We start from the raw sequence: 24,184 nt of genomic DNA on the forward strand, positions 1-24,184 counted from the left end.
CGGCATTAGTCATGCTGGATTGACAGCATGGCCAATGTTGAAAGTTTATCCTTTTAAGCTTGGAAAAGAGACCCTTAAACCCAGACTTGGGACCACACACGAACTCCACTGAATAGCAGGCTAGTGATTGCTTTGCAATGCTTGCAGTTAGCCACTGATTCCTTCCAAACAACTCAATGTTGAATTTGCAATTTCCAACTTGCTGTGTAATATTTATGTCCAATGGCCGATGTGCACCAATACGTCTTCATTATTTCTCTTCATATGACAAGGATTGAAAAGGTGTCACGGTTGTCGTAGGGTAAAGTGGACCAAGACGCAGCGGGGAAATGTGCACTCATCTTCTTTTATTTAAATGGACAGGAAGGTGAACCAAAACAACACGTTCACAAAAAAAACACAACGACAAAATAACATGCCGGTAAGGCACAGAGCTATACACAGCACAATCTCCCACAAAATACCAACACAAACACATACCTATTTATAGGACCCTCAATCAGAGGCAACAAGAAAACACCTGCCTCCAATTGAGAGTCCAACCCCCAATTACCTAAACATAGAAATACAAATGACTAGACTAAACATAGAAATACATAAACATAGAACATTGCCCAAAACCCAGAATAATAAATCAAACACCCCACTAAACACACAACCACCCCGAACCACATAAAACAAATACCCCCTGCCACGTCCTGACCAAACTACAATAACAAATAACCCCTATACTAGTCAGGACGTGACAAAAGGATTTATCGGTAGATTGTCGACTTGATTCATGAGGATGACTGCTAGCTTGGTAGCTAAGATTAGGAAAGTATGATGTTGACATGATCAGTCCTATCCAAGCAACTGTAGATATAACGTAATTTGACGTGATTTTATCTGTGTCCAATGAATTTGAGCCTTCTTGGATGGGTGCTTCTAATGTAACTCAATGGCAGCATCCAAGGGGCTTGAATTTTCTAGCTCCCCCCGCAGATTTTTCGGTGACGTAGTGTGTCCATGAGTGAATTTGTGAATTTTTATTAGGATCCCCATTAGCTAAAGCCGTAACGTTAGCTAATCTTCCAGGGTGACAGAACACTGAGCCAATCACGGCGCAACTAGAGAACATTACAAAACCCTACACTCCATATTTTCCGCTGGCTTCCCCACCACCACAGAAAGCATTGTGTTATTGGATTGTATGTTTGTTTATTCCATGTGTAACTCTGTGTTGTTGTTTGTGTCGCAGTGCTTTGCTTTATCTTGACCAGGTCGCAGTTGTAAATGAGAACTTGTTCTCAACGAGCCTACCTGGTTAAATAAAGGTGAAATAACATTTTCAAAAAATAAATTGAGCTAGGCCGAAACTCCTGCATTTTGGAGCTGCCATACTTTTTTTTATTGTTTGCAAACGGATATGTGACAGTTACAGTATTAATGCCAAAATAACATGCAAAACAGGCAGGAAAAAATTATTTGAGTTCTATGTGCTAGTTTCTTTATCGGCCAATGGACAGTGTATCAATGTGTCCATATGGCGGAGGCTGGGGCTCTCGCCTTAGTTGAATTCTAACTTTTGGATTTTTATCATTTTACTTCAAATGTGTATGATTAACCACATGATAATGATTTTGAGAAACAACTATTATTGAAATGAAACTGTTCTGCGAAAATGCGCATATAAAAAATGATCCTAACTTTCACAAAGTAGAAATGGTATCGTAAGCACAAGGGATCTTGGACATGAATCTCAATATAGGCTATAGCCTAGAATTAAATACACAAGGGACATGGAATCACCTCAACATTAGAGTATACCACTTTTGCAGCTTCAAAATGAATAACAAATATATTTTCATAATGAGTGAGACTTAAGGTAATACGGTAACACTTGGCATCAAGTTCTTATACATGTATAGTAACTTTGTGATTATTACAATAGCAACATTGGTGTTACATGGGACTTTCTTATACATGTATAGTAACTTTGTGATTATTACAATAGCAACATTGGTGTTACATGGGACTTTGGAAATTGCTTTATGCCAGCAGCATTCCACCCTGCATCCCACTGCTGGCTCGCCACTGAAGCAAAGTGGGGTCAGTCATGGACACCTAATCAGCCCCAGCTTCCAATTGGCTCATTCATCTCTTCTCGGCTATTGCTGTAAATGAGAACGTTTTCTCAGTCAACTTACTTGGTAAAATAAATACAGATTTATGACATAAGTTATGACATAAGTGGAATAAGAAACAGTTACTATTTATCTTGTGTACAGTAGTTACAAGAGGAATTAAAATGCAATTACCAAAGTATGTGTAATAACATGCTAATAAAATGTTGCTCCAAAATAAATTACAGTGTTATTACACAGGCACAAGAACAGTTTAATATTAAGCGTAACAATATATTGCTATTAAGTGTCGAAAGTACACAAAATATCCCAAAACTGCCTTCTTAAATCAATGGAATCAACTACAGCCATGGTGGGTTGAAAATCATGTTAGTTAGTATTCTGAGCAGGGGCACAACTTTCACTGGGGACGGGGGGGACATGTAGCGTCCCACCCACGGTACACACTATCAACAGCCAGTGAAATAGCAGGGCGGCAAATTCAAAACAACAAAAATCTCATAATTCAAATTTCTCAAACACACAAGTATTATACACCATTTTAAAGATAACCATTACTGTTCGTAGAAACATGTCAAATGATGTTTACAATCAATCCTTAGGGTCTTTTTAACATAAAACGTTGATAATATTCCAACCGGACAATAGCGTATTCATTACAGAGGAAAAAGAAGGAGCGGCGCGCCAGTGTGCCCGCGCAGTAAACAACTCACTGGTCCCAGGCAGTCCACTGATTGACTGAGCTCCTATTCTCTGCCCAGTAACAGTAGAAGGATGAAAGAAGTTTCTAAAGGCTGTTGACAGCCAATGGAAGCCTTAGGAAGTGCAAAATGACCCCACAGACACTGTAGTTTGAATAGGGATTAGATAGAAAAACTACAAGTCACATCCTGGTTGGATTTTTTTCTCAGGTTTTTGCCTGCCATATGAGTTCTGTTATACTCACAGGCATCATTCAGACAGTTTTAGAAACTTCAGTGTGTTTCCTATCCAAATCTACTAATAATATGCATATCCTACCTCCTGGGCCCGAGAAGCAGGCAGTTTAATTTGGGCACGTATTCATCTGAATTTCTGAATACTGCCCCCTGTCACCATGAAGTTAAGACCATGCGGATGCCTCCGAGCGGTCGGTAGGCAGTTTGGAGTGTTTATCCGAATTTTCAAAATGTATTATAATAATTAGAATAATTATGTCCCCCCCACTTCTAAAACCAAAGTTGCGCCCCTGATTCTGGGTAAACTATTCCTTTAAAGATGTTATAGTGTGTGTTTGAAACAAGAACACTTACCCTCAGATGCCAAGCCAGTATTTTCAGGTATCATAAAATGAATTGCAGCTTTCGACCTTTTCAGTGGCATGTTGAAAGAGTCATACAGTAGTTGAGCGTCCCAACTTGTTCATACTTATCTGTACAAAATAGCATTGGTTAACAGGTTTGAGTTGATTATTTACACCTGGGGCAATGGACATTCAGGAGAATGGATATTTGCAAAATGTTCAGATAGAAATGTATTGTGTAAATCAAATATGACTGTCAGACAGATTGGAATAGTATAGGAGATTGTGTGTGCTCTATTCATTCTATTTTCAACATACACTTCCCGATACTGCCCTGCCATTAGTTGAAGGCAGCCAATCCAATAGTTTAAGAAAAGTTGTCACTTCCTGAGATCTGTATTAAAATATATTTTTTTAAGTAGTTGCTTTCTCAGATCTGTATTCAAATAGTTTACAAAAGTAGTACATTTCTGAGATCTGTATTTAAATAGTTTTGTAAAGTAGTAATTTTCTGAGCTCTGTATTCAGATAGTTTTAAAAGTAGTAATTTTGGGGGATCTGTATTCAAATAGTTGTAGTCGCCTCCGAAATAACTATTTGTTCCCACGTAAAAATAGTTATTTTCCACAAAGCAAAGTTAAAAAGATTGTTGTTGACTTAATGTTAATCTTTCCCCAGCTTTGGAGGAAGCTGCTAGCAGGTTTCTGAAACTGCAGGCAGAGAAAGAACTGAGACAGCTTCAGGAGGACAGGAGGAATGACAAGAAACCCCCTCCATACAGACACATCAAGGTACCTGAACTGCCACACCTCTTGCCACACAAAATGTATATATGAAGTTTAAGTTTTGGGCTGTAGGAGTATTAGAACATCCCCTTGACATCTTAATTCCTCTGACATCACTCTCCTACCCCTCAGATGAATAGGCCAATCGGGAAGGTGCAGTTCATTACGGCCGACCTATCAGAGATCCCGCGCTGTAACTGCAAGGCATCGGACGAGAACCCTTGTGGCATTGACTCTGAGTGTATCAACCGCATGCTGATGTATGAGTGCCACCCCCAAGTGTGCCCAGCAGGGGAGTGCTGCCTTAACCAGGCCTTCACCAAGCGCCAGTACAGCCAGGTGGAGATCTTCAGGACGCTGGCACGAGGCTGGGGCCTCCGCTGTGCCCACGACATCAAGAAGGTAATACATGTCAACTATAGAGTAAATTAAGTAGAGATCAATGTGCCGCCATGAAACTGTATCCCCTGGGGCTAAAACTCTTTTCAAAAAGCTATGGAATTGAAAGGGTACTTTGATTCTTCTTTAATCCCGACAGATTTCAGTCCCAGCAGACTTTTTTTCTCGAAAATGTACACAATCTTTTGGCTGTTCAAGAAATCATAGATTTAATTTCTTACCGGTACGGGACCCCCCAAGAATACAACAAAAATTACAGGGTAGCCTACTCTGCTGACACTGACAAACAGATCAATAAAAACAATGTTGTCTGATTCATATAATCGGCCTACGACATCCATCTAATCTGGAGGAGGAAATTATTGTCCAAAAACAAACAAAAGTAACACTGACCCAATGATAATGACAGTGAATATGCACACTCACCAGGGTGGCTGATGTTCTCTGCTGGTGCCAGTAAGATAGGCTTCTGTTCGATCAATTAAGTTAAGAATTTTGATAATTAAAAGACAGATTGGTGTCTTTTCATTGTTATCTCTTTACAGCAATAGCAATTTGCTTTCCAAACAGCTTTTACGCAATTGTATTTTAAATATTGCCTGGCTGGGTCTCTCTGCTTTTTACTGACAGTCGCAACTCAACAATCTATTTGGTATTTGCAGTGCGCGCTGCCCAGATTGCGGGCCCTTCCGACTGTAGGCAATGCAATTTAAAACAATCCACAGCTTTTATTTTTAAGACGTTAATGATCCTCTGTGGCCAAATCATGCTTTCTGTTGTAGTAGCCTATGTTGAATAATTTAATTTATTTCTGTATAGACAAGAGTAAGCTAATTAGGTTATATAATGTTGTCAGTTTAATTACATTTACTTTAGGGAAAACTTAGTTTCCCTTAGCCTTATGGACACGCCCCCTATCCATTTTAATGTGGCATAAACACAAGCAATCATGATTTTTTTCATCTGATTGTCAAACAATCACTTAACAAAGGTGCTCCTGTAGGCTACCCGCGCACATTGAAACTTGAAACATTTGTAATTTCAGCATCCAAACCCCAACAGTGCACTGTGCACCTGAAATGTAATGAATGGAAAGAGACATCTGTTACAAAACACCTACAGTACATGTATTGTAATGTCATTCTGCGATTGTCATTAGGCCTACGCTTGTAGCCTGAATTGATGCATCCACTGTTGTCCACACGCGCCTTGGTCTCGGCCACTCATCTCTGCCTTGACAAAATGTAAGTTTTCTCCTCGAACCACAACGCAATTTGGAGCGTATACAGTCAATTCGCTAATTTTTCTTGCGGCTGACATGCATCGTTTTTTGGGCATGTTGTATTAATTGTGATAGGCTCACGTTTTACCAGCACAGTGTACCCCCGCAATTTATTTTGCCGGGACGCCGTACTGGTCTGTACCGCCTTACTTTCACACCTGATGATTAGTATTAGAATGAGTGTTCCACCGTATCTCTCCTGCTGACTGTCATGGTTGTGTGTTCTCAGGGAGAGTTTGTGAATGAGTACGTAGGAGAGGTGATCGATGAGGAGGAGTGTCGGGCCAGGATCAAACACGCCCAGGATAACGACATCTGTAACTTCTACATGCTGACTCTGGACAAGGTAGGGTTCAGGAGTCAGGACTTAAAGGTCTAATGCAGCTGTTTTTATCTCAATATCAAATCATTTCTGGGTAACAATTTAGTACCTTACTGTGATTGTTTTCAATTAAAATGGTCAAAAGCAAACAAAAATAGCTTCTTAGCAAAGGGCAATTTCTCAAGCAAGAATTTTTCTAGGACTGTCTGGGAGTGTTTTGAGTGGAAGCTGTTGGCAGAGAGGTTTGGCACTATCTTTCTTATTGGTCTATTACCTAATTTACCACCTGGTGATGTCAGCATACTATGGAACGCCGTTTGGGTTTTTGCGTGTCAAAAAAGATATACGTCAAATAACACAATTCTATTATAGAATGTTGTGTGTGCTGAATTTGCACGTGCAAGCCAAATGCCCCCACTACTAACAGTAGCACTGTCAAAGCTGTACAAAAAAGTCTGTAAACAAGCACACACCGGCCACGAACGATGTGTTTACAATACTGCGTTGGTAATAAGGCATTATTTGTTTGACCTCTACTTCAGGGGAAGCTAGTTAGCTTTAGCTTGGTACCTAGCTAGCACCAATACAACCAGCCTGAAAACAATGACCAGTAGAAACTGCAGTCATTTTCATTATTCTTAGCAATGATTTAGGTATCCTTGTGAGTAAGCTAGCTAACCACTTGTTCACCTATTGAAATTGAACTTCAGTTCATGAAAATAAATAGCTAGGCAATAACTTAACCTTGTTGCCCGAAGCTAACGTTATAGGCAGCCAGCTAGCTTCATCTGGCTAGTGAGGCTCAACCGGACCGGGGTTATGTGTTTTGAAGCCAGCCACAATAAGGATTAGGCACAATAGTGAAATTTGCGGTTTGCCTTCAAAATAAAAGTACCTCTTTGAAAGTGATGCAGAAGGTTACAATTGGTGGAATCATGCCATATTTAGACTAGATAATGTTAAACAAGGTTGGAATGTGAAGCAATGAAATGGGGTATCAGTCTACTCGGTGACACCCACAGAACACAACTGTGAAGAGTTTACGCAAATATTAGCGTTGTAGCTCTTATCGCGAGACTGTGACTGTGTGAAATCACCTCCCCAGTCAGTTTATTGTGTGTATTGACATTCATATTGCACTGTACAGCTTTACCTAAGGATTGGGGATCAATGAAAAAAGTTTTGGCTCCGACATTGACTGGAAATAAATATTGAAAACACATTTATTTGTGTCTGCCTGCAAATTGCCCAGTTATCTAATATATGCCAGATTATTTAAAAACGGTTGTCCGTGTTTTGTAGGCTATTTGCCATCTATTGTATTAAAGGCACCTCTGTTGCAATATTCACAAACTCTAATACCCTAATTCTTGCTGATTGACTAGTTTCAGTAGCCTACATATCTTCTCTTTTGTTGGGCGTGTGAAATCAAGTGTGCCTGTATGTGTGGTCTCAATTAAATAGCATATAGACTAGACTATATGGGTGGAGAAGCACAGCATAGCCCTGTCTAAGCCGGGGGAGGAGAGGGGGGGTTCTACTAAACTACATTATATGGAATTATTTGAAGAAGGTTATACCAAGGATCATTTAGCTATTTGATTTAGAATTTTAAGACGCCTTGAGGTATCACAAAATATATATTAAAAAAATATTTGATGAAAAAATGTTTTGGCCTTACTGCTATTAGCCCATACAAACGCATTGAATAACAGATTTACTACATGGAATAACAGAAATCTGAAGGAAGTTTGTTCTGAAGTGTCTTTCCCATATCTAAGAGATATAAGAAAGATCAAATCAAATTTTATTGGTCACATACACATGGTTAGCAGATGTTAATGCGAGTGTAGCGAAATGTTTGTGCTCCTAGTTCCGACAGTGCAGTAGTATCTAACAAGTAATCTAACAATTCCCCAAAAACGACCTAATACACACAAATCTAAAGGGGTTTAATGAGAATATGTACATATAAGTATATGGATGAGCGATGGCCGTGCGGCATAGGCAAGGTGCAATAGATGGTAAAAAATACAGTATATACATGTGATATGAGTAATGTAAGATATGCCATTATTTAAAGTGGCATTGTTTAAAGTGACTAGTGATCCATTTATTCTTTGCTGTTTAGCAGTATGATGGCCTTGAGATAGAAGCTGTTTTTCAGTCTCTCGGTTGCCGCTTTGATGCACCTGTACTGACCTCGTCTTCTGGATGATAGCGGTGTGAACAGGCAGTGGCTCGGGTGGTTGTTGTCCTTAATGATGTTTTTGGCCTTCTTGTGACATCGGGTGGTGTAGGTGTCATGGAGGGCAGGTAGTTTGCCCCCGATAATGCGTTGCCGGAACCGCACCACCCTCTGAAGAGCCTTACGGTTGAGGGCAGTGCAGTTGCCGTACCAGGATGTGATACAGCACAACAGGATGCTCTCAATTTTGCATCTGTAAAAGTTTGTCAGGGTTTTGGGTGACAAGCCAAATTTCTTCAGCCTCCTGAGGATGTCTCATGGTCTGATAAACACCGCTCTAGCTCTGTCACCTTTCACCGCAGATGCGGAAGTTTGACATTGGCGGATGCGGCAGTGACGGTTCTAGACCATTTCAACTGGGGGGACCAAGCTGGGGCCAGTTGTACTGTTAGAGGGGCCATTTACATTAGACGTTATTGTTGTCATATCGTTTTCTTCACTGCATTGCATGCATTAGCAGGCAAAAGACCATGTTCATAATCATCGTTGCCACTGTCTAATAACGGATGTAAAAAAAGAACGATAGCAAAAATGAGTTATGTAAAAATTATTTCATACTCCTCATTTAGGGGGGCCACAAGGGGGTCCAGAATTGTTGTCACAGGGGCACTGCCCCCCCCCCCTAGAACCGCTAGTGGGATGCGGTAGATTGAGATCCAATGCAAAAAACATATCTCTAGCTTAAACTGACAGATTTCTATTGACATTGACTGGAAATAAATATTGATAACACGTGTATTTTACTCTGACTGGGCCACTCCAGAAGGCGTATTTTCTTCTGTTAAAGCCATTCTGTTGTTGGTTTACTTCTGTGTTTTGGGTCGTTGACCTGTTGCATCACCCAACTTCTGTTGAGCTTCATTTGGCAGACAGATAGCCTAACATTCTCCTGCAAAATGTCTTAAACTTGGGAATTCATTTTTCCGTCGATGATAGCAAGCTGTCCAGGCCCTGAGGCAGCAAAGCAGCTCCAAACCATGATGCTCCCTCCACCATACTTTACAGTTGGGATGAGGTTTTGATGTTGGTGTGCTGTGCCTTTTTTTCAGCAATGTTTTTTGGGGGCAGCAGTGGCTTCTTCCGTGGTGTCCTCCCATGAACACCATTCTTGTTTAGTGTTTTATGTTTCATAGACTCGTCAACAGAGATATTAGCATGTTCCAGAGATTTCTTTAAGCCTTTAGCTGACACTCTAGGATTATTCTTAACCTCATTGAGAATTCTGCGCTGTGCTCTTGCAGTCATCTTTGCAGGACGACCACTCCTAGGGAGTAGCAACAGTGCTGAACTTTCTCCATTTATAGACAATTTATCTTACCTTGGACTGATGAACATCAAGGCTTTTAGAGATACTTTTGTAACCCGTTTCAGCTTTATGCAAGTCAACAATTCTTAATATTGCGTCTTCTGAGATCTCTTTTGTTCGAGGCATAGTTCACATCAGGCAATGCTTCTTGTGAATAGCAATCTCAAATTTTGTGAGTGTTTTTTATAGGGCAGGGCAGCTCTAACCAACATCTCCAATTTCGTCTCAATGATTGTACTCCAGGTTAGCTGACTCTTGACTCCAGTTTGCTTTTGGAGAGGTCATTAACCTAGGGGTTCACATACTTTTTCCAACCTACAATGTTTAAATGATGTGTTCAATATAGACAAGAAAAATACAATCATTTGTTTGTTATTCTTCAAATAGCTGAAAATACAATATTTTTGGTTATGGAAAATATATTTCACAGCGGTTTAGATGGTACAATGATTTTCTACACAATGACTGCTTGTTTTGCCACATAAACTGAAATTAGGCAAACTATTCGATTTTTGCAACCAGGAAATGGTGGAGCGATTTCTGCATATTGCATCTTTAATACTATTGGTTGTTATTAGTTATTATCACTACTATTGACCATTCTTGGTTTCTTGTTTTAAGAGGATTCTCTTGGTTTTCTATATTTCACCTCAGAAAATTGCATCTGCTTTGCATGGTAATAAAAAGACACCCAAACAGACTTGATGATTGAACAGTGTTGTTAATTTCGGTGTGTTTGTCAGGATCGGATCATCGACGCTGGTCCGAAGGGGAACCAGGCACGCTTCATGAACCACAGCTGCCAGCCCAACTGTGAGACCCAGAAGTGGACAGTGAATGGAGATACACGTGTGGGGCTCTTCGCTCTCATAGACGTCCCTGCAGGTGAGCAGAGATTTGGCATGAGGAGTTTGTGCTATGTTTAAGCTTTGACTTTTGGCAACATTTTTCATTACATAGGCATTAGCAGGAGAAATATAAGAGTAGCATTAAACCAGTTAAAGAAGAAAAGGAAGTTGCATAATATTTACCAGGACAGAGTAGTCCATAGGCAGTATATTTACAGTACTAGTCTATTATAAGGTAATTATATAGGTAAATCCATTAGCAGTTCATGTCCATCTCTGCATCACTTGTTGTGTATACTGGTTTATATCTGTCCTCTATGGGTCATTCTGCCTGTCTCCAGGCACAGAGCTGACGTTCAACTACAATCTGGAGTGTCTGGCCAACGGGAAGACTGTGTGTAAATGTGGAGCTCCAAACTGCAGCGGCTTCCTAGGGGTCCGGCCAAAGGTGAGAGGAGACACTGGAATGAGATGTTGTTATTGGGTTTGATGACATGATCCACAGAATGAATAAGGTACATGAGATAGTAGAATGAGATAGTAGAAACAATATTGATTGCTATTTTAAAATGTCTTTCCACAAATCCAAGGGCACTTGATGCAGTAGTCAAAATATTAGTAATGTCAAGGGGAATGAGATATTTGATTGACAGGGGCATCATCAGTTTGGGTGTCTGTGTCTCTATTAACAGCTTGACTCTTCATCCTTCCCCAGAACAACCCTCCAGCAGACGACAAGGGCCGCAAGCTGAAGAAAAAGGTCCAGACTAAACGGAAGAACAAGATGGAGGTGACCAAGGAGAGGGAGGACGAGTGTTTCAGTTGTGGGGACGGGGGACAGATTGTGTCCTGTAAGAGACCAGGGTGTCCCAAGGTCTACCACGCAGACTGTCTCAACCTCACCAAGAGGCCTGCAGGTCAGTGACCCAGTTAGGTTCCTGTCAGAGGAAATTATTGAGTTGTTATCATAGCTTGTAGTGGTTTGTTCTATTTCCTGGCTGTTACTGTAGGTTTGTGTGATTGGAGAATTATATACATGACGTATTGCGTGCATTTTCACTGTTTGATGTCTGTCAGATCACTGGTTAGCAGTCTCAGTGTGCTGATTACTTCTCTGTTGCTGTTGATGCAGGGCTGTGTCTGACTGCTTCTGTCTGATATACTGTGTCTGACTGCCTTTTCTGTGCTGCAGGTCGGTGGGAGTGCCCGTGGCACCAGTGTGACCTGTGTGGTAAGGAGGCGGCCTCCTTCTGTGAGATGTGTCCCAGCTCTTACTGCACACTGCACCGCGACGGCATGCTCTTCATCTCCAAGCTGGACGGACGGCTGTCCTGCAGCGAACACGACCCCTGTGGACCAGACCCCCTGGAGCCAGGGGAGATCAGGGAGTACCTACCCGACACTGGGGCTCTCTCAACAGGCCCGGGGGCTAGTATTGTACCCCCTCCTGCTGCTGCTGTGGCTGGTGCTGCTGCTACTACAAGGGGGACAGGGGACCCCCAACCTAGCGCTGGCCCTGAGTCTTTCCCCCCTCTCCCCATCTCTTGCCCCATCTCTGGCCCCTTCTCTGGCCCCATCAGCACCCCTCTACCCAGCTCGGAGGCCCTCGATAGCTCTCACCTATTCCTTCCCCAATACTCACCCATCTCTTCCTACGGAGATGAGAAGGAAGAAATTGAGGACCCTTTTGGTGATGAAGAGGGGGATGGAGAGGGGATTGAGGGAGAGTTGGAGGATGGAGAGATGGAAGGCTTAAAGTTGAAAGATCAAGAGGAGGAGGAAGAAGAAGAGGGAGAGGGAGAAGAAGAGGAGGGTGAGGAAGAAGAGGAGTAAAGACCAATGTCCTTTTTCAACAACTCTGCATCCTGGCTAATCATTCATGGGGGGGGGGGCTAACTGCTTGTTCTTGAGGGTGGGACTGTGCTCAGCATCATGTAGATTCACTCATCTTTGTATATAAGGATCCATGTACAGATGATTTATAGATCTTTGAATTTGAATACCGCCTTGTTCAGACAGACCCCTGAGAAATAGCAGGATGAAACAATGTGGCCTGGAGCTGGAGTGTCGAAATGGAGTAGGAGGGAGTTTCCCCTGGACACTGATTTATGGTCAATTTTCCCCCTAATAGTCCCAGTTAGGGTTTGTGATAGGTATACTGATCCTAGATCTGTGCCTAAGGGCACAATGAGTATGATGGTAACTCTAGTCATGATAGGTCCATTTGAATCTCTTCTTTGTTCGTTGTCATAGTTGTTGGTTTGTGGTTTTAATAACATGTTTACATTTCTGCACCTCCTCTTGGAGAACACGGCAACTAATGTATCTGAAGCTTCACCTTTATCAAAGGGGAGACTAAAGAGAGGAGGAGCAGTGCTGTCAAAGGCACAGAAATCCCCTCATGAGAAAGTAGCCTATGTTAGATGGGCCTGCAGCTCTCCTACATGGCACAAATGAGTAATGCTGTGAAATTAGTGCATCAGCAATGGAAATTATTAGTCACACAATCAGTCATTGGTGAACAGTCTATATCCATACCTATTTGATGATGATGAATCTATCGTCTCTGCCTTACCACACCAAATGATACAGACACCTAGACAATACACATGAAATCAAATGACTTAGTTAGTAAATCAAGGTGATACTGAACATCCCTATTTTTTATTTAACTAGGCAAGTCAGTTAAGAACACATTTTTATTTTCAATTACAGCCTTGTTCAGTGGCAGAACAACAGATTTGTACCTTGTCAGCTCGGGGATTTGAACTTGCAACCTTTCGGTTACTAGCCCAACACTCTAACCACTAGGCTACCCTGCCACCCCTATATTCTCATCCATGACAGCACTTTGTGTTCTCCCCTAACCCTGGCATTGCATTGCCGATAGCTCCTCTGTACTGATATCTGTTTGGGGTGCGGTTGGTTGTACTGTAGGTCTTTGAACACAACTGAAATCTGATTGAGTGGTCAACTAACGTAAATTCAATGTGAAATCAACCAAAAATGTCATCATGTCATTGGGTTTAGGTTAAAAGTTGAGTGAAAAGAAATATGAAATTCCCTTACGTTGATGACTTTTTGAAAATCCAATCAGTTTTCCACATTGATTCAACGTCATCACATTTAATTTTTTGGGTTGAAATGACGTGGAAACAACATTGATTCAAGGAGTTTTTGCCCAGTGGGAAGCTTCCTTACATGGTCTAGCTTTCCCTTCAAACTGAACCTTCAATGTGAAAGTGCCAGAGTGTACTCAGCAGTTGAGTAAGCTACTTGACGTAACCTTGACGACAGCTAGCTCACTTGTGTGTATTATATTCTCTATGACATATTTATATTGACTTTTATAACGCACAAATGAAGATGGGACTGACTTCTAGTAGTGACATTGCTGTATGTCACTTTATATAACCCATACTTTCTGTTTGCTAGGCTATACTCCTTGCCATTAGTTTAGCACTAAAAAGTACACTGGTCCACTCCCCTGCTAAAATGCTTTCACTACAGTATGTATTTATCTCAGCTATGTGTTTTCTCCCTCTTGAAGCTTGTCTCTACATCACTGTCTTTGTTGTGTCAGTTTTTCTTCTCTGCTTATGCCTTTCCAATTGAGTCAATCAGTGTTGGGGTTGTTGTGAAGTTGATTCTAGAGGGCCAGAGAACAGAATGAAGTGGATTTGCCACTTTCCAATTATGGGAATGTTGTGTTTACATTTCTGAAGCTTATAACACACCTTTACTCCAAATCTGCACAATACGCACTATTTTTACTGCTTAATGTCTCCCAATTTTGTCACTTTAGTCATGTCGAAGTATCTCTAGCAGCCTTTATGTATTAAAACTTAACTGGCTTAGTTTTAGATGAGGCCCATGAAAAGATATGTGCAATTTCTTATATTTTAATAGAAAACCAACCTGTTTTTAAAGACTTGAAAAATTGGAAAAACAGTTCCAAGGGTCCCTTCTTGTCCATATACTGTACTGTAAAGGTTGCCATGGTGCCCCCTGCTGTTGTTCCGATATACAGATACAGGCACCCATCGTCATGGCCATAGTAAATATTTATCTGACTTGAACATATTTAGAGCACTAAACCGCCTACGAATTTTAACAACACAGATAGATTTTAACTGATCTGTTGAAAGAGTATTTGTACATTTTAGATTGGCCTAGCCTGTCCTTCCAAAATCTTATATAATATGTATATACATTTTGTATATGAAAGCTATATATGATGAATGATAAAAAAAAACAAGAGCTAATAATGAGTCTAGAGCCAGTGGATATCATGTGTTCTCTGGTCTCAGCTTTGTCATCAACCATTCCCACAAACAGGATCACTTCAACTTTGATACATATTTGTTGTTTACGGTTGAGTTGCTGTCAACAGACCTGGTTAATAACACTTTATATTGATGTAACAGTATCAGTCATCAAACAGATAATAGTAGGCTATGAAAGCATACAGTATGAGGAGGTCGAGGATCATTTCTGGTCACGACATGAGCTGGGAATCAGAAGAGTCGGGAGATTGAAGGCTCAGCTATCACTACAGTACCTTTGGGACTTGATATGATAATGAGCTGTATATCTTTTTGCTTTAATATATTCTGTTTCTACATTGTCAGTTACCCCTCCCTCCTCTTTGGAGGGTTCATGGATGTGGCACAAAGGAAGAGTTGGGAGGCTGTATAAATGTTTTTATTCATACCTACGTATGTAACAAAGCTGGACATTGTTTTTCTACTGCTGTTTTTGTTGTTGTTGCCGTCATGCTTCTTAGCTTCTGACTCTCTTCCCTCTCTGCCTTATTAAGCCTTGTGTAATTCATCTGTTGAAATTGTACCTGTTGAAGAGTTCAATAATATCCTGCTGCCTTGTGAGGATATTGAAATGTGCTGGAGTCCTTTGTACATAATAAAGAAAAAAATGTAAGTTGCAATTACATCTGTTTTTCTTCAACTCTGTTTTTGGCATTTTGATTTGGGCCAGAGGTTTGATTGTTACCTTTCCCGACTGAATAATCAAGTTCGTAGGCATATTACTGTAATAACAGTTCACGATTGCATTGAGCAGGGGTAGATTTGTTACCATAATCCACTATAGAGGTGCTTGTGATATAGCAACTGGCTTTAACACATCCATAGCTCAGTATACTTACTATAAGCCTTGTTAATAACTAAACTGACCACATTGCTAACCACGGTTTCACTTCACATACTGTACGATAAAGTGAAGGAAAACAATGGTGAGTGCAGTAGTCAGTCTGGTTGACCAGGCTAATGTAGTGTAGGTGTCACAGACACACACTAACACAGACAGACTTGCAGAAATCTAGTCTTTATTTTTTCAATTTACAACATGCTACAAAACAGCCCACACAATGAATGATCATATCAGCCGACTCTCTGTGGACCTGTAATAGTGTTGGGACTATATGCATGTTATATCTACAAGGCCTCAGATAGACGTGGGACTGCAAACAACCTCTTGCTTTGTGCCTGTGCCCCTTGCACCTTGTAATAACAGTCCTGTAAACCATTCATAAAAATGAGCTATGTGAACTAGTCCTCTTTCTCAGGCACCAGGTCCGTGTCCGTGGGGAGTGGCACCATAGAAGGTGCTGTGTGTGTGTCTGTGTGTAAGCAATAACACGTTTGATGAAGTGTATGTACACTTGATGGATATGTGATTCATGCCTGTGGGCCCATTGCTGCTGCTTACTACTAGTACCCTACAGGCACAACTTCAGTGGGACTGAGATAAACCCTCAGAGAGGTTTCAGAATTCTCTTTCAATTATCTTAGTACTCAAATGCAATAATAGATCTAACTAAGCTACATTTTCACACACATTGGTAAAATCAAGTAAAAATCTGCCATTGGCTAGACTGTCTCAAAAGGTCAAAGGTTTCTTCAAAAGTGTAAACAGTAACAATACATTCATAGAAAATTGCAACTTCCCATTGTGTGTGGAGTAACGACAATGGTCGGCCACGGTGAGGCGTCCGTAACATTGAAATAGTGACTTGATGGAGATTACATTGAACATTAGTTAAACATAGTAGGGTTTCTTTGAGTGTATATATATAAATAAGCCATTTAGCAGACAGTTTTATCCAAAGTGACTTACAGTAAGGCATTAATATATTTTACATATGGGTGGCCCAGGGAATCAAACCCTCAACCCTGGCAGTGTAAGCGCCATGCTCTACCAACTGACTTACAGAGGACCACATATAGCTTATATCTTGTACTTTTAGCCATGGCGACATAACTATCATATTACATTTACCCACAAGCTTTTTCCTGTGTTGATGCAATCTTTCTAGTTGCATTCCATACTTTCAACTGTATCAGAACTTATGACGCAAAGAAAGACACATTAGATGACAATAAATGTGTAGGTACATAGTTTGGCAAGTACATTTCACCATGAAGAATAGACAATGAAAACAGTGTTCACAGAATGCTTATTCAAATCAAGTCATTAAGAAGCACTCACTCAAGGCATTTGACTGAGTGATGAAGGCCATTTGTGTCATGAGAATAATTCATTTAAATAAGGTAGGTTGATAGACACTGAGGAAATCAATGTTTTTTTTGTTTTTTTTTTAGTGGGGTTGAGGTGCTATTTCCTCATATGCTTCATTCAGATATCGCTCTTGGCAGGTCCTTTGTCATGGGAGAGGGGTCGCGTCCAACTATTGTGAGGACTCCTTTAAATGCAGTGTACATGTAATCTTCTATGGGACAACTGAAAAAAAGCTACCAAAAAACCCCAGCAACACTACTGTTTGGACTCCTCTCTTTCTTTCTCTGTTTTAAATGGACATGCTCCAGGTGGGATATGTAGCATCCATCCTGCATTTCCAGGTTGGTTTTACAGCAAGTGATTGCTGTCCATCCAGTAAAGGCTTAACTGTGGCAGCAGGAATAGAAATAAGAGTCCTTCTTCTGACCCAAGTCAATACCGGTCTCTTCTGTAAAGAGAAAGCAGAGAATTGTCAACCAGACCCATTCAAGAATGCATTAATTCACTACAGTGGAGATTAAATTGACAACTCATGCTAGTAACACTACCATTGCAGACAAAATATGCACAGACAGCTAAGCTATTGGAGCCAAAGTCTCACCGGTCAAGAATTGAAAGGAGATGCTGTTGTAGTCCTCTGCAACCTTTTGGAACAGTTCATCTGGAATGTGGTTAAAAAACAGTATGAGTCTACATCTGCATTTTGGTAAATGTTGTCTTATGAGAATGGGTTATAAATAAGGTTACACTATATTTGAAATTAACTGACCATGAGATGTCACTTACCCACGTTGTTTCCTGTTTTACTGGATGTTTCAAAATGTTTAGCCCCAATCTCTGTAGATGAGAATGGAAAAGAATCTAAACATGAGCCCCTTTAAAACAGCCAGTCCTTATACTAATCAAGAGGATGTCAGGTCAAACACTCAGACTACATTAAGTGGGAGTTAGTGATGATTATCATTAGCAATTTACCGTCAGCAAAGTCCTGAACGTCATGGTAGTCTACTTGCCGCAGGCCCCGGTCACTCTCAATCAGGTCAATCTTTGTGCCACACAGGTATATCTTGCAGTGCTTCAATTGAGATCATAGGGAAAAAACTAATCTGTGTCATTGTGGGCAGTTACATACATAGGATAACATACTCTCACTGGACAGTTTATTAGGTACACCATCTCATTCATGGAAACAGATCGCTCCTAAAGACAGTGAGTTACGTGGCCTTGACTTCCTATAGAAAGCAGGCAGACAGGCATTGAGGAATTCGGTTAGTGTTGGATTGAACGTTAGAATGGGCAAAACGAGTGACCTAGGCGACTTCGAGCGTGGTATGATCGTCGGTGCCAGGCACGCCAGATCAGGTATCTAAGACATGGCAGCCCTCCTGGGATTTTCACGCACAACAGTGTCTAAGGTTTACCGAGAATGGTGCAACAAACAGCCAGTGAGTGTCAATCCTGTGGGCGAAAACAGCTCGTTGATGAGAGAGGTCAAAGGAGAACGGCAAGAATTGTGTACGCCAGGGATCATCAACTAGATTCAGCTGCGTGCTGATTTTTTCTTGAGGGGATGGTTGGGTGGCCGGAACATAATTACAAATCATTTGTAGACTGCAAATTGACCGCAAGAATCCCAAATAGATATAATATTTAACTAAAACAATAATTTCAAACCTTGCTTACATTTGAATATGATTTGTATATGGTCTCCAGTATGCATAGAAGTACTTGGGAACAGATTTCCCAAACTAAAATAGCTTGGAGCTGATTTCCTGGTGTTTTTACAGTTTATCTCGAACAGAAAACTTGGGGAGGACCACCTGCGAGCCAACAGGAGGGCCACAAACAGGCAAATAACGGCGCAGTACAACAGTGGTGTGCAGAACGGCATCTCGGAATGCAAAACTCTTCAATCCTTTTCACCGATGGGCTATTGCAGCAGACGACCACACCGGGTTCCACTCCTATCACTATGAACAAGAAGAAGCGGCTCCAGTGGGCACTCGATCACCAACAATGGACAATTGAGGAGTGGAAAAACATTGCCTGGAACATGACAGCAAGTTCTGTTTACTTGAGTGGCCTGGTCAGTCCCCAGACCTCAACCCAGCGTGTTTGGGATGAGATGGAACGGGCTGTTCACAACATGAATGTACTGCCCTCCAATCTGCAGCAACTGCTAGATGCCATCGCGTCTGCGTGGACCAACATCCCCGTGGAATGCTTCCGACACCTTGTAGAATGCACTAAAGAATTTAATTTACATTTTAATCATTTAGCAGACGCACTTATACAGAGCGACTTAGGGTAGAGCGCATACATACTTTTTCCCTGTACTGGTCCCCCGTGGGAATCGAACCCACAACCCTGGCATTGCAAGCCACATGGGACCTGGCAAAGGGGGGGGGGTCCAACCTGGTACTAGACGGTGTACCTAATAAACTAGTACAGTGCATTAGTAAAGTATTCAGACCCCTTTACTTTTTCCACATTTTGTTACGTTACAGCCTTACTCTAAAATTGATTAAATTCCCCCCCCCCCTTACATCTACACACAATACCCCACAAGGACAAAGAAAAAACAGGTTTTTATAAATTGGGAAATGTATAAAAAAAAGAAAAAGAAATATCACATTTACATAAGTATTGAGACCCTTTAACTCAGTAGTTTGTTGAAGCACCTTTGACAGCGATTACAGCCTCGAGTCTTCTTGGGTATGACGCTACAAGCTTGGCACACCTGTATTTGGGGAGTTTCTCCCATTCTTCTCTGCAGATCCTCTCAAGCTCTGTCAGGTTGGATGGGGAGCGTGGTTGCATAGCTATTTTCAAGTCTCTCCAGAGATGTTCGATTGGGTTCATGTCTGGGCTCTGGCTGGGCCCCTCAAGGACATTCAGAGACTTGTCCTGAAGCCACTACTGCGTTGTCTTGGCTGTGTGCTTAGGGTCGTTGTCCTGTTGGAAGGTGAGCCTTCGCTCCAGTCTGAGGTACTGAGCAGGTTTTCATCAAGGATCTCTCTGTACTTCGTTCCGTTCATCTTTCTCTCGATCCTGACTAATCTCCCAGTACCTGCCGCTGAAAAACATCCCCACACCATGATGCTACCACCGCCATGCTTCAATGTAGGGATGCTGCCAGGTTTCTTCTAGACGTGACGCTTGGCATTCAGGCCAAAGGGTTCAATCTTGGTTTCATGAAACCAGAGAATTTTGTTTCTCATGATCTGAGAATCCTTTAGGTGCCTTTTGGCAAACTCCAAGTGGGCTGTCGTGCCTTTTACTGAGGAGTGGCTTCCGTCTGGCCACTCTACCATAAAGGCCTGATTTGTGGAGTGCTGCAGAGATGGTTGTCCTTCTGGAAGGTTCTCCCATCTCCACAGAGGAACTCTGGAGCTCTGTCAGAGTAACCATCAGGCTCTCGGACATCTCCCTGACCAAGGCCCTTCTCCCCTGATTGCTCAGTTTGGACAGGCAGCCAGCACAAGGAAGAGTCTTGGTGGTTCCAAACTTCTTCCATTTAAGAATGATGGAGGCCACTGTATTCTTGGGGACCTTCAACGCTGCAGACATTTTTTGGTACCCTTCCTCAGATCTGTGCCTCGACACAATCCTGTCTCGGAGCTCTACGGACAATTCCTTTGACCTCATGGCTTGGTTATTGCTCTGACATGCACTGTCAACTGTGGGACCTTATAGACAGGTGTGTGCCTTTCCAAATCATGTCCAATAAATTAAATTTACCACAGGTGGACTCCAATCAAGTTGTAGAAACATTTCAAGGATGATCAATGGAAACATGATGCACCTGTGCTCAATTTCAAGTCTCATAGCAAAGGATTGGAATACTCATTTAAATAAGGCATCTTTTATATTTTTTATAAATTTGAACATTTCTAAAAACCTGTTTTTGCTGTGTCATTATGGGGTATTGTATGTAGATTAATGAGGGGTAAAAAATTATGTAATCCAGAATAAGTCTGTAACGTAAAAAAAAAAAAGAAATGTAAAAGTCAAGGGGTCTGAATACTTTCCAAATGCACTGTATATGACAATACCCATCATGCAATTCCCATTGGCAAGTGAGTTGAGTTTTTAATGAAAGAGTCTAACCTCGTCACAGTTTTGCAGCTCCTTCACCCAGAATCTAGCTCGCTGGAAACTGCTGGTGTCCGTCAAATCTACAGGAGAAAGTCACAAATTAAGGTGAATGACAACATACAATGTTTTGGTTAAGTTTTATGTTTCCACAGTTATGAAAGTGTATTTGACCTAGAATATTTCGTAGTACTAATAGTACTATTGCAATGTAAATCAGCCCATAAAAACAACACTAAAAACAGAACCAGATAAAACAAAAAAAAGACACTTAAATGAGTCATCAACTGGGGAAATGCCTCATTGGCTATTTTCCAAACTGTTAAAAAATCCCCCAATGAGGGAAATAAGAGTGGAGGACACTCATATATGCAGAAACATCCATTGCACTCAACAACAATTCCTACAATAAAAAATTTAGGATATAACGAAGCCATTAGTGCTTGCTAGGGACATCATGATACTTTGGTGCCAATATGATATGTATAGTGACTAACGATTCTATATGTATTGCGATTCGATAATGCAATTTTACTGTGATTTGATGTTCCAAACATATTGCTCGACACTCAGTATACAAAACATAAAGAACACCTGCTCTTTCCATGACAGACTGACCAGGTGAATCCAGGTGAAAGCGATGATCCCTTATCGATGTCACTTGTTAAATCCACTTGAAAATCAATGTAAATGAAGGGGAGGAGACAGGTTAAAGAAGGATTTTTAAACCTGGAGACAACAGACATTGATTGTGTACGTGTGCCATTCAGAGGGTGAATGGGCAAGACAAAATATTGAAGTGCCTTTGAATGGGGTGTGGTAGTAGGTGCCAGGCGCACCGGATTGTGTCAGGAACTGCAACGCTGCTGGGTTTTTCACACTCAACAGTTTCCCATGTGTATCAAGAATGGTCCACCACCCAAAGGACATCCAGCCAACTTGACACAGCTGTGGGAAGCTTGGAGTAAACATGGGCCTGCATCCCTGTGGAACACTTGACACCTTGAGTTCATGCCCTGACAAATTGAGGCTGTTCTGAGGGCAAAACAGGGGCCTCAACTCAATATTAGAAAGGTGTTCCTAATGTTTGGTATACTCAGTGTATGTCTGTTGCAGCGAGACAAGAGAGCATGCAAAAATTTGTTTTGATCAGTCAGGTAAATAAGTGCTGAAAACAGGTTCTCACTATTTAAAAAGAAGATGTAGAACAAGCTATCGGATGAAAGGAGGAGTTTTGGAGCAGGTACAGACGACTACCGCTAGCTAATGCTACCTATAGTATCGATACTTGGAGTCAAATACCGATAATAATATAGTCCAAAAATAACATTTCAATATGTAACTATAAATTCCCCCCCATCACTAAACACCATAGTAGCAAAACAAAACATAGAGTTATATTGATAGTGTCATTCCAAGGGGATAAGAACTTACCATAGCAGACAATGGCAGCCCTGGCTCCTCTGTAGTAGATTCTACTCATAGCCTCGTAGCGCTCTGATCCAGCCGTGTCCTGGGTTGCAGAGAAGGAATCACTTATAGTCTATCCACACATAGCCTGTAGCTACCTCATATTGGGCTACAATGGATTTATTAATTTAATTATTACCCAACTCCCTACAGAGTATAAAGACTCATGCAAATCTTTTTTCCATTTTATAAAGGATGCCAGCAGTCATCCTCACTCACCCATATCCCTAGTGTAACCACCTTGTCTCCCACCTGGATTGGTTTGGCAACGAATGCAGCCCCAATAGTCTATCGAAGAAAGAAAGATTGCAAGAAAAATATGTAGCAAGTACAATTTTGAGAACGAGTCTTCACACAAAAGCAGAGAGCGTCCCACACACCACCCTAGGCAATCAACTGATACTCACGTTCTGGTAGGGGCCGACAAGAAAGCGGTGGTGAACATATCTCTCCACAAGGCTGGTCTTGCCCACACTCTCTTTTCCAAGCATAACAACTTTGGCATCCACACGCATGGTCATAGCACACAGGACCAGGACAAGAAAGGAGAGGAGGAGCAGGAGAGGGGTAGACCAGGATGCTGAATTGCTGTGTAACAGATGAAAGAGACAAGTCGATAGTATGATTAAGAAGTTTGGCAAGATAAAACAGTTACTGTATTCATTCTAGTTTGTCCATGGCATGACATCATGACTTAGATGCAGCATGACTTGGCAGCCACCAACAGTACCAACACTACAAAATGAGTTTGAGAGACTGCAATCGAAGTTGCCACAGCAGAATTTGTCTAAAGAGAGCAGTTGGCAGGATTCATTTCAAGACATGTCATGACATTTGTGGCAGATGTCAACAATTCTAATTAGTGAACTTGAGCTAAGTTAAAATGGGCATGGGTGTGTAGCTAGCAAAATAGTTAATGCTGCCATTAGCTTAACCATCAACAAATGGTACACACAATTTGCAGACCTGAAAGATTACACAAAATAAAAAATAACGTTTCGTTAGCTAGCTTGACAGTAGCATTTATTAGCTAGCTAACATCTAACGTTAGATAATGATGACTTGATAGCTAGCTAGCTAGCGAGCTAAAACCAAAACACTTACCTGCTTGATAAACTCAGCTAACGTTAAATGTGTTCAAATTGAAGAATCAGAGCCGAGTCAGATTAACAATATAGGTAAATGGTCGAATAGCTCTTAAAATATGAACATTTCGTTAGTTAGCTAGCCAGCCAATGTTTGAGCCACTTGATGTTGTCAGCAACGTACATTATATCTAAATAAAACTGAAATGACAAACTACAGAAACATCCCTAACATGTATATAGTCTATGCCATTGCTATGTCATATGGCAACGCTTACTCGACTTGAACTTCTAGTACTCATTCGTTAGCAAGCAAGCTAAATACAAAATTCCAAGAGGCTTTGTTATGAGGGAACTACTTCTTCTTTAAAGTTTGAGGGTAGACTACACCCATTAGTG

General features: G+C 41.2%; 2 protein-coding genes across 4 annotated transcripts in view; one reads left to right on the plus strand and one right to left on the minus strand.

Annotated features, from left to right (window-relative positions):
• The window catches only part of LOC106603477 (histone-lysine N-methyltransferase, H3 lysine-36 specific), a 51,015-nt gene extending 35,469 nt beyond the window's left edge, over positions 1-15,546 (plus strand). For all 3 annotated transcript variants that reach the window (XM_014197224.3, XM_014197223.3, XM_014197219.3), the window contains exons 17-23: positions 4,087-4,199; positions 4,326-4,595; positions 6,104-6,220; positions 10,494-10,635; positions 10,940-11,046; positions 11,314-11,515; positions 11,791-15,546. In XM_014197224.3, the coding sequence (XP_014052699.3) occupies positions 4,087-4,199; positions 4,326-4,595; positions 6,104-6,220; positions 10,494-10,635; positions 10,940-11,046; positions 11,314-11,515; positions 11,791-12,431 (1,592 nt within the window). In that variant the 3' untranslated portion in view covers positions 12,432-15,546. The remainder of the gene's footprint in view (positions 1-4,086; positions 4,200-4,325; positions 4,596-6,103; positions 6,221-10,493; positions 10,636-10,939; positions 11,047-11,313; positions 11,516-11,790) is intronic.
• A 376-nt stretch (positions 15,547-15,922) lies between these two features.
• LOC106603479 (ras-related protein Rab-24) lies at positions 15,923-24,184 on the minus strand. Its single transcript, XM_014197229.3, has 9 exons — positions 23,805-24,184; positions 23,108-23,288; positions 22,920-22,988; positions 22,665-22,743; positions 21,246-21,313; positions 18,111-18,210; positions 17,922-17,972; positions 17,737-17,796; positions 15,923-17,583 (listed from the first exon to the last, which is right to left on the minus strand). Exons 2-9 carry the CDS (start codon positions 23,219-23,221, stop codon positions 17,519-17,521), a joined length of 606 nt encoding a protein of 201 aa, XP_014052704.1. The 5' UTR covers positions 23,222-23,288; positions 23,805-24,184; the 3' UTR covers positions 15,923-17,518.

The sequence above is a fragment of the Salmo salar genome, chromosome 04 (genome assembly GCF_965601325.2).
Source record: "Salmo salar chromosome 04, fSalSal1, whole genome shotgun sequence".
Taxonomy (NCBI): domain Eukaryota; kingdom Metazoa; phylum Chordata; class Actinopteri; order Salmoniformes; family Salmonidae; genus Salmo; species Salmo salar.